Below are 12,075 nucleotides of genomic sequence, written 5' to 3' on the forward strand. Positions count from 1 at the left end.
TTACCTGCTCTACGTGATTTTTACTTTGAGAGTCACTATACAGAGGAGGCAACAAAAAATAAGTTGTGGAAATGTTAGAAGGTCAAAGTAGATACAAAAAAAATGTATGGGCATGTATGTTCAGAAAAATAAATATTGACTCTGTAGTCTTGGGATAATTATAATACGTGTTTCTTTTTTGTGCTAATACATCATTACTAGTTACATGTTAAAATATGTTAGGTGTGTTGTAATAAATTAAGCACAAGTGAATTGATCCACAATTTTAAAATTAGATTTTTTTTTTTTTTAACTGCCATTGAATGCATTGTATTTCCAATATTGCTTATTAAACTGATTTTTTGTGTTTTTAGAAACTGTTTCTGCTTTAAAATCTGATTTATTAGAGAGTTCAATGAGAATGTCTGCACTGCAAAATAATTTCTTGGTTGAATTGAATTAAAAAGCAAATAGGTGATGAATAGAATTATCAGAATTATTTTCAGTTGCTAAATCGATAACAAAAAAATACATTATCACCCAACAATCTGAGATTATTAATCTGCAGTTTAATAGTTTAAATGATATGAATATTGGCAGCAACTGTGAACCCAGGCATTATCATTCAATAACATTTCTAGTGCCAAAAGGTTTAGCTGCTGGCACAAATGCACTTACTGTAGTGATAACATGTTATTAGGACAGAGAAAACAATTAGTAAGAATACTGTAAAACATGACATGTTTGCTGGCAAGAAATAGTCACTAATTTTGCTTTTATACAACCTGCTCTTATTCAAGTAAAATGTGTTTTGTCTTGCATCTCTTTTGAAAATGTGAGCCTATTTATATATTTTTTATTTATTTAATTCTGAAATAAGATTAGATCTAATAAACTAACTTGGTAAATGAACTTGTTTTCATCAATATAATGCAACTGCATCTTAAAACATGCCATAACCAAATAATAAAAACAGTACAGAGAATTAAGATCTCAATTCACAAATCAAACGTTTAAAACGCTTAAAAACTCAGTCTTTAACCTATTTTGAAGCAAGTGCAAAGTCGGTTTCAATTACTGACAGTGCAAAAAAAAAAAATCTGTCTTGTTTTCCTATTTCGAGATATACTGTACTTTTTTGCAAATGTGTGTTTAGTTATGACAGCAGACATCCACCCACCTCGATTATATATTTATCTTTGTGATATAACTATATAACTGTCTTGGAACAAGGTTAATGCATCTTGATGGACACCAAACCCATTTGAGAGAAAAAAATAAAATAAAAAATACAATGGCATCTTCTGTGTTGCCTCAGTAACTCATAAAGGCGACACATGGACCAACAAAAAGTAAGCTAAGCATTCGCCTTGTAACTAAATTAGTGGCAAATTGGACTTACATTTTCCACTGACTGGACTATGGGTTTCCATTAAGTAAAGAGATAACTAAAATCCACTTAATAAAGAAACCAGTGATTAAGACAGTCTGGGGATGGTGGGTCACAGAAACTATGGTTTCTCCTCTGTCCTGAAAGACTGACAACACAGCTAGCCCCAGTTACGCCTAAGGGAAATGAGGTCTTCACAATGCTGCCGTTTCAAAATGAAATTAAAAAGACAGGAAAGCAGGTTTAGCCTCCCTGAGCCATTATCCATCACTATTATTGTTCACCTCCGCCTGGCCAAGACAGAGAAACCAAGAGCCACTGAAAGCGTGACCAACTCCAAACGACTTCTACTTAAGATGGATGTACCGCAAATAATCAAATTAGGGCCTCTCTTTGGCACAGATGGCTTGAACACAGATGGGCGTCAGGCAAAACCAACATGACAAACAGCTTATTTACCTCTGCTGAAAATGAAAAGGGAAGGTTTATTTTGTAAGCCAACACTTCCAGTTTGATATTTAAAATTAAGAAATATGATGTGGAAATGAGGCTCGTCGAACACAAACGCATGCCTTTAAAAAAGTACAAATTAGAAGGCAAGGTAATTTCACCACACTAGATAAGCCCACCCAAAAAGAAAAGTTTCTTATTTCAGATGACCATGTGTGGCAAAGTGGTTTGCATTGCGCTGGTGTACAGACAAACAAAGCACTGGTGAAATGGTGGTTTATTTATAATCCAAAGTTTGATGACAGCAGTAAAGAAAAGCAGGGCTGGCAATACACAACGATGTGTATTGGACAGTTCACTAAATAACGGGTTGCAGTCCCGAAATAACAGACACAGTTATTAAACACACACGATCACAAGTCCACAGTGTGTGCTAATGTGTAAGTGATGAATATACAATTAATCTGTGAACAATGGTGCAGTGTTGTCCGGGTTTGTGCTGGCCTGTAGTGACAGCTCTGGATAGAGTTAGCCGTCTAATAAATAACAAACAGTACAATTTAAGACTCGACAAAACAAACACTACAAACACTAAACACTATAATATTTCGCTCGCCCCTTTAGTGTTCTCCTAACCATAAACAAAGGAACAGATCACCTAGCCACGTCCCCTATTTGTACCTTCAGTCACGTCCCCTTGGTTAGCGAGTGCAGCCGTTTCTCCTCCAATCCGCGGTTGCCACATCACTTTCCGTCTGGGGCAATAACTTAATGTACCGCAGCTGTGCCCCCTTTCTAGATGGTCGACTTCCACCTAACCCTGGGAATTAATTGTCAGGCCATCCAGTCCAGGGCACTCTGTTCCCTTTATACAACACTCTCACAGATCGGAAGAGAGATTTATCACGAAGAATCATTCTGTCTCTGTCACACCAGTTCATCAGGAACTGGAGTTTAATGATTTTTGCTGGCTGAAATATTATTGTGTATTCTAAAACCTAATTTACTGTAATTCAGCAAGTTATACTACATTGATGTATAAATCGGCGCACACAGACACAGATTTGTTGTATGGTGGTGTATCTTTGATTAAATGTTTCAAACATAGACTAAAGTAATACATATTATGCACAGTAACAATATAACAACATGGCAATGCTGGGTACACAGGGATCCCATGCAGCAACTACATTAACACCACACATTTGCAATTTCAGTAATGTGGAGTAGGCCATTTACTGAATATGGTATTAAATAAAATGGGCCTATGATAAAAGGTTTATTGCACAAAGTGCATTTCTGGGATTAATTTTACACATTTAAAAGAGCATAACACATCCTGTGTTGTGTTGTCTATACCCTGATGTTTGGAAAGCACCAGCAGTGTGTACTGTGTGCGAAACTTCACAGAATAACATCTAGGATTTAAAATAAATTACTTTCTGACTGAGGCTAAAACATTTATAGAATTTTGTTTACATCAAAATAAATTTCATTACTGTCAAATAACCTCAATCTCAATACAAAACAGGCCATACACTAATGCTTAGTAATACTTTAATATGTACCACAGTAAATATACAGTAAGATGCATTATCACTTTCTATAGATTTAACAATTGGAAAAAAAAATCTGGCTGTTTATGTTAAATACAGGAAAGATTCTTTGACAAGATCACACACGACGGAAGATACTCTCCAAGGTACTGACTATTTTTATAGAAAATTTAACAGATCCTCCCGGGACTGAAGTTAAAAGTACCCAATGCAGCTGAGGTTAATTGACAGGACTAAAGGTCTCCACACACCGGACACAACGCGATTTGTCCAGCGATAAAATTATATTTTCACTGCGACAATACCTTTCACACCAGTGGCGATGTTATGGCAAATTAAAAAATATACAGTATTAACAAACATTATTGATACGTGTCAAAACAACCAGCACTACTGGTGTGTCTGTATGAGACCAAATTCGTTAAAATGTATTCAAATTAGGTTTGGGTTTTTCATTATAATATTAGAAATAATAACTGAGTTACCAGTAAATAGTAAACACACACACGCATATGGTTTAATTATGAGATTTTATATATTATATATATATATATATACATATATATATATATATATATGTATATATATATATATATATATATATATATATATATATATACACAGACGTGCTCAAATTTGTTGGTACCCCTCCACAAAAAACGAAGAATGCACAGTTTTCTCTGAAATAACTTGAAACTGACAAAAGTAATTGGCATCCACCATTGTTTATTCCATATTTAATAGAAATCAGACTTTGCTTTTGATTTTTTATTCAACATAATATTGTAAATAAGAAAACAAATGAAAATGGCATGGACAAAAATGATGGGACCGCTAACCTAATATTTTGTTGCACAACCTTTAGAGGCAATCATTGCAATCAAACGTTTTCTGTAGCTCTCAATGAGACTTCTGCACCTGTTAACAGGTAGTTTGGCCCACTCTTCCTGAGCAAACTGCTCCAGCTGTCTCAGGTTTGATGGGTGCCTTCTCCAGACTGCAAGTTTCAGCTCTTTCCATAGATGTTCGATAGGATTCAGATCAGGACTCATAGAAGGCCACTTTAGAATAGTCCAATGTTTTGTTCTTATCCATTCTTGGGTGCTTTTAGCTGTGTGTTTTGGGTCATTATCCTGTTGGAGGACCCATGACCTGCGACTGAGACAGAGCTTTCTGACACTGGGCAGTACGTTTCGCTCCAGAATGCCTTGATAGTCTTGAGATTTCATTGTGCCCTGCACAGATTCAAGGCACCCTGTGCCAGGCGCAGCAAAGCAGCCCCAAAACATAACCGAGCCTCCTCCATGTTTCACTGTAGGTATAGTGTCCTTTTCTTTGAAAGCTTCATTTTTTTGTTTGTGAACATAGAGCTGATGTGACTTGCCAAAAAGCTCCAGTTTTGACTCATCTGTCCAAAGGACATTCTCCCAGAAGGATTGTGGCCTGTGAATATGCATTTTAGCAAATTCCAGTCTGGCTTTTTTATGTTTTTCTTTCAAAAGTGGAGTCCTCCTGGGTCTTCTTCCATGGAGCCCACTTTCGCTCAAAAAGCGACGGATGGTGCGATCAGAAACTGACGTACCTTCACCTTGGAGTTCAGCTTGTATCTCTTTGGCAGTTATCCTTGGTTCTTTTTCTACCATTCGCACTATCCTTCTGTTCACTCTGGGGTCGATTTTCCTCTTGCAGCCGCGCCCAGTGAGTTTGGCTACAGTTCCATGGACCTTAAACTTCTTAATAATATTTGCAACTGTTGTCACAGGAACATCAAGCTGCTTGGAGATGGTCTTGTGGCCTTTACCTTTACCATGCTTGTCTATTATTTTCTTTCTGATCTCCTCAGACAACTCTCTCCTTTGCTTTCTCTGGTCCATGTTCAGTGTGGTGCACACAATGATACCAAACAGCACAGTGACTACTTTTCTCCATTTAAATAGGCTGAATGACTGATTTCAAGATTGGAGACATGTGTGACACTAATTAAAGAAACTAATTATTTTGAAATATCACTATAATCCAATTATTTATTATCTTTTCTAAGGGGTACCAACAAATGTGTCCAGGCCATTTTAGAATATATTTGTAGAATAAGCAATAATTCATCTCTTTTCACAGCTGCTTTGCTTTATTCTATGACATACCAAAGGCATGCAAGGATACATGATAAAATAGCTTTTAATTTCATCACTTTTCAGGAGGAATGAAGCATTATTTCAATGAGCTGTAAGGGTACCAACAAATTTGAGCACGTCTGTATATACATATACATACACACACACACACAGTACTGTGCAAAAGTTTTAGGCAGGTGTGAAAAAATGCTGTAAAGTAAGAATGCTTTCAAAAATAGACATGTTAATAGTTTATATTTATCAATTAACAAAATGCAAAGTGAGTGAACAGAAGAAAAATCTAAATCAAATCAATATTTGGTGTGACCACCCTTTGCCTTCAAAACAGCATCAATTCTTCTAGGTACACTTGCACACAGTTTTTGAAGGAACTCGGCAGGTAGGTTGGCCCAAACATCTTGGAGAACTAACCACAGTTCTTCTGTGGATTTAGGCAGCCTCAGTTGCTTCTCTATCTTCATGTAATCCCAGACAGACTCGATGATGTAGAGATCAGGGCTCTGTGGGGGCCATACCATCACTTCCAGGACTCCTTGTTCTTCTTTACGCTGAAGATAGTTCTTAATGACTTTCGCTGTATGTTTGGGGTCGTTGTCATGCTGCAGAATAAATTTGGGGCCAATCAGATGCCTCCCTGATGGTATTGCATGATGGATAAGTATCTGCCTGTACTTCTCAGCATTGAGGAGACCATTAATTCTGACCAAATCCCCAGCTCCATTTGCAGAAATGCAGCCCCAAACTTGCAAGGAACCTCCACCATGCTTCACTGTTGCCTGCAAGGAACCTCCACCATGCTTCACTGTTGCCTGCAGACACTCATTCGTGTACCGCTCTCCAGCCCTTCGGCGAACAAACTGCCTTCTGCTACAGCCAAATATTTCAAATTTTGACTCATCAGTCCAGAGCACCTGCTGCCATTTTTCTGCACCCCAGTTCCTGTGTTTTCGTGCATAGTTGAGTCGCTTGGCCTTGTTTCCACGTCGGAGGTATGGCTTTTTGGCCGCAAGTCTTCCATGAAGGCCACTTCTGACCAGACTTCTCCGGACAGTAGATGGGTGTACCAGGGTCCCACTGTTTTCTGCCAATTCTGAGCTGATGGCACTGCTAGACATCTTCCGATTGCGAAGGGAAGTAAGCATGATGTGTCTTTCATCTGCTGCAGTAAGTTTCCTTAGCCGACCACTGAGTCTACGGTCCTCAACGTTGCCCATTTCTTTGTGCTTCTTCATAAGAGCTTGGACAGCACATCTGGAAACCATTGTCTGCCTTGAAATTTCTGCCTGGGAGAGACCTTGCTGATGCAGTATAACTACCTTGTGTTTTGTTGCTGTGCTCAGTCTTGCCATGGTGTATGACTTTTGACAGTAAACTGTCTTCAGCAACCTCACCTTGTTAGCTGAGTTTGGCTTTTCCTCACCCAGTTTTATTCCTCCTACACAGCTGTTTCTGTTTCAGTTAATGATTGTGTTTCAACCTACATATTGAATTGATGATCATTAGCACCTGTTTGGTATAATTGTTTAATCAATCATACACCTGACTATATGCCTACAAAATCCCTGACTTTGTGCAAGTGTACCTAGAAGAATTGATGCTGTTTTGAAGGCAAAGGTTGGTCACACCAAATATGGATTTGATTTAGATTTTTCTTCTGTTCACTCACTTTGCACACACACATATAGTACACCCTCGCTATAATGCCCTTCATTATAATGAACCTTCAGCTATAACGAAACATCGCGGTCTGTACATATGGGAAGCACCTCCGTATCACTCTTTTTTGTCTCAATAAAAAGCGTGCGGTGTGTAACTATGCCTCCCAAACAAAAATAATTTTATGTTGCAACAAAGCTGAAAACTATATTGATTATTTGAAAGAAGTAGTAACACAGGCATATCTCTGTCATGAATATAGGTTGTCAAAAAACACTTTTTTGGCTTGTTCAGCAACCATACGGCAAAGCAAAACTGATTAAAAGAAAAAACAACAACAAACCTTTCATGTCAAACTTTTCATGTCGGGTTGATTTGGAATAAAAGTTCAGTTTTGGATTCTTGCATGTTGGATTAAGATTTGGTGCACTGAAACGAATCATGTCAATGACTGACTGTGAATAAAAGTTCAGCTTCAATTTGGGATTTTTGCTTTATGTACTGCGTTTTAATTCTTTAACGTATAGGATAAAGCAAAGGCAGAATACTGCATACATGAGACGAACAGGTACATGTAGCTCTACTTTTATTCACAATCTCATCTCATTAACTTACTCCAACAGTATATCATTCATTTTGATTGTCCTTTCGCTATAACAAACCCCTCGGTATAACGAACAAAAGGCTTAGACCCCAACAGGTTTGTTATAGCGAGGGTGTGCTGTATATAGTAGTTAAACCATATTTTATGTTTTTATTCGTTTTACTGTAAATGTTACGTATTTAGTCACACACAGATCAATGTAATGTAAAGCACCCTTAGATGATAACAAAAGCTAGAAAAGTATCAACATTACGATTAAATACTAATAAAAAACGCACAAATATATTTGAGTTTTTACTGTTTGTCAGGCGCGCACTGACTCTCCTCTTATTGTATCATCAGCTGGATAAAAACACACATATTTTTATTGTTAGTCCTGTTATACTGATAATAAAAATATATACAAAATAGCTTAGCTTTTCAGAATGCTTTCAGTAAAGGTAAACAATTATACACACCAGCTATATCCAGTTCCCTGGAAATGGACTCCGAGATGATCTCCCTCATTGCCGTGTCTTTATAATTTTTGCGTCCTTTATTGTACAGCTCTGGGTATTTTGATACTGCAAGAAAATCTTTTCTTCAGTATTGTTTACTGAAGCCTTCAAGGCACGCAAGGGAAGCTGTTCCTCATTGGTCAGTTCCCCAGCTGTCGTGCGACAAAATTGCAAACTTGGACACCAATCCTATTTTTTTCCCCATGGCTTCCGTGTCGCCCGTCACATCGCAGGCAGTGTGAATGTCTTGTATCAAAAATATATGTTTTAGTTTTATTTGTCGTGGTGCGGTTGTCGTACTGCACATTCGCTTGTTGCATCTCGTCAGTGTGTGGAGACACTAACGGTTTTAAACGGATAAAATAACTATTGAACAATCAAATACTAAAATAACTAGTACTATAATTTGTCAGGTTTTCAAAGTGAACTTTTTTTTCATCCTTAGGCTTTTGATCCTCCTTAATAGGTCTAACCTTAAGTATTTTTGGTCAATCTAACTCAACTTCAATAAGTCATCTCAGTCTATCTCAACAATATCATCCAGAACTACTAAACACTCAATAGTGCTGAATTTAGAAATACTGAAAGAAACTAAAATACAATGACAAACGATTGAAGACACTGACAAAGTATTGTATTTTAGTTTATTTCAGTATTTTTATTTGAACAATACAAACTATTTAATGGCAACTTTTCATGTAACTATGTGGCAACCACTAATGATGACGATTACCTACACATTAAACAACAATTACACATTGGGGCTTATGGCAATTTGGCAGAACACTCACAGAAATGACTTGATAGTTCTAACCTAATTTTATTCATATTTATTAAGAAACCAGTTTGTTTCAGTGTAATTACAATATGCGAAAATTGCACTGGAAAGGAATGTCCCCCCAATGTGTCAGACTTCAATCACGACCTGTTCTAAACAATGTGTGAGTCCATCATTTAGAATTGCAGACAGATAACCCTAATTGAATATTTGGCCAAGCTTACTGATAAGTCAAATCGTTTAAAATATGTATATTGCTAGTGTCATAGTATTGTAGTATTCATCACACACTGTAGAACTGTATGTATTGCTGCTATTGTTCTAGACAGCCTTTTAGTCCGAAAAGTATTTTGGCAGTGACAAAGAATTTGAATAAGAAATTCATTTTCACGAGTGATGAAGTTCAACTTCTTGCATTTTTGGGGTTCTGAAGAACAATCTGAAATGTCACATGGACCAATAACACGAATGCTAAACGGGTCCTAAGGGGAATAGTGTTTAAACACCTACTGCGCGATAGACATGAAAATGAAACTCTAGATTATATTGACACAAGGTGAGAGCAATTCATCCTAACATTGTTATGCCATGTTGTAGGCCTTTTTTCATTCTTTCTCATTCAGCACCGAGATCCACTTGCAGTCTGTGATGAAAACTTAGACGAGTAGAGAAGGCAAAAGGATGGGAAAGGCTGGGGGTTTCTAATAAATAAAAACAACGCAGGTAGTAAATCAAAACTGCACTATATTGCTTTTTTATAAAGAAGCAATAAACTGTTTGGTGGCAAACTCCAGTTAAATACAAAAAAACAAATCTGACAACATCTACAGTGACTGAGTTTATTGACAGAAAACAGTCATTTAACAACAGCTTGGTCCATTTTAATTATCTAAGCAGTGAAGGATCTTAGTAACGCCACTCAAACACTTTTAGTTGTATTTTAGGAATTATACTGCATTAGGCTGGGCTTCAATAGTTTGAAAGGGCTGGCCTCCGTACACGTACAGTATGTGTAAATCCTGGCACCAACTACTAATATTACTCATGATATTTACAATCAACACAGACAATGGAAACACTGAAGCAAAAAAAATGTTCAAAATATGAATTATTAAAATGCTGCTTGAGGAATTGTCCATTAAATCTAATTGTTTCTATGATGAGCACTTTAAGCACTGTTTTATGTAAATACCCAAAACAAATTGCTGCCTTTTCTCCCTAAATCACAGTTTTCACTAACAGGATCTGATGACCTTCTGCATTTAGGGTTTACATATCAAACAGTATTTCGCTGCTGGCATCTTTATTTGTATACAGGATATTGAACTCTGTTTATTTAAAAAAGGAATCAAACATGAGACAATGACATGTCCAAAGCCTACATAAAATGTTCTAGTTCTTTAAGAACTAAATATGCCTTAAAAAAAAAAAAAAGAAAAAAGTGCCAACATATTTAGTTTGTTGTCGACTTTCACCCTGTGTGGAGTTTTGTCTGACTGGAGTTAGAAATAGTAAATAAAAATAGTGAGACTCAATGCAATACAAACGTGTGTGTGTGTGTGTGTGTGTGTGTGTGTGGTGTAGGTTTTCTTGGTTTAAACACATTCAGCAACAGCTGATGACAGCTGATGCCCTTGTTTAAATATGCAGACAAGAGAACCCTGTTGTACAAGGCCACCGTTTCCTTGAACATAAACTTCCAGATAGTTATTTATGCATGTTATCATCTCTAAGCATATCAAAGCACGTTCAGTGGGGCTAGTTTCACATTCAGCTGGCTCATAGAGTGTAGTATGAAAACTTTAGTTATACACACTCACAGTGAAGACAGCAAGTGCGTTGCTTTGTGTTTTTACTACTTTCTTGTGTCTGTGACCCAAATTACACTGCAGATACAGTAGTACTAGATATATAATATGACACTGGAGTAAACTAGTAAATATTAACTCCTTCCTGTCACCCATAGTGTATCTTTCCACCAAGCCTGCACAGACCAATTCAATAGAACTCTTGGGTCACATACTGGATTTCAGTGCAGAAGAGTTGACCTCAATCTCTCCGCTGACTGGCTGGAAGACAGCAAGCTGGGCAGACACTCCATTCTCAAAGTGGTCTGGGGGGCTCCGTCTTCCTGTCAGGCTGCCATTAAGGCCCTCGCTCTGCGGTGTCTCCTGCTCCTCGTAGTAAGCAATAAGCTATTAAACAAACACACAAAATAAAAAAATAAGCACAAAGCAATATTTTTTTTTTTTAAAGCATATTAAAAAAAAAACAACAAAACTACATTATTCTGTGTAAGATGTGAATGTGTTATTTATTTAGGCAAGGCCATGGTGACGGTATTTTGACAAACATCATTGCAGCATACTCTGAAACATCATGTCAATAAACACCTCTCTAAATGTAAAAGTGTGGTATGATGGAGAGGCTTATTGTACACAGACATCTTCCGTCATAGCACTGAATTTCACCCTTGATAGTAGTAGTGCATTAGAATATTTACAATACCACAACTAAAGCCCTAAAGTCATCCAAATAAATTAAACACATTTACCTTGTGAATTAAGATACTATAGAGGACATCCAGAGACCCCAACATACTTCTTTCATACTCTCTCAATCTCTGTATTTAAATCATCTGTACAGAGTTCCAATAAACAGAATGTTTACTGGACGTTGTCTCTATAGTAGAATCCATGCCTATTCACTTTAATACTGACTATGCAGTTATGCAGACAGGAGTGACTATGCAATTATTCAGACAGGAGTGGTCTTTCTCTGTGTTGTTTCAGCATTGCTGACGAAACACAAGCCATGCTGGTATTATGTAGTCCCATCATTGCCTATGCAAAAAATAACTAGTATTTGCTAGCAATATTACAATTACTAATAATATAATTCAACTATCAAGTTTCTGAGACACACACTACTAAAAAGTGTCCATCAATGTCAATTTAGTACTCACTAACTAATTAAATAAGAAAAACAACTAGTCATAGAGCTGTAGGTACTCATATTCAAAGTTTGACATCG

The 12,075-nt window shown here is 37.0% G+C and overlaps 1 protein-coding gene across 1 annotated transcript in view; it reads right to left on the bottom strand.

The window, feature by feature from the left end:
* The window catches only part of LOC117426954 (partitioning defective 3 homolog B), a 242,904-nt gene that overhangs the window by 155,443 nt on the left and 75,386 nt on the right, over nucleotides 1–12,075 (bottom strand). Inside the window, exon 3 of the mRNA XM_034045222.3 lies at nucleotides 11,066–11,237. Coding sequence (XP_033901113.3) covers nucleotides 11,066–11,237 — 172 coding nt within the window. The remainder of the gene's footprint in view (nucleotides 1–11,065; nucleotides 11,238–12,075) is intronic.

The sequence above is a fragment of the Acipenser ruthenus genome, chromosome 11, assembly GCF_902713425.1.
Source record: "Acipenser ruthenus chromosome 11, fAciRut3.2 maternal haplotype, whole genome shotgun sequence".
Taxonomy (NCBI): domain Eukaryota; kingdom Metazoa; phylum Chordata; class Actinopteri; order Acipenseriformes; family Acipenseridae; genus Acipenser; species Acipenser ruthenus.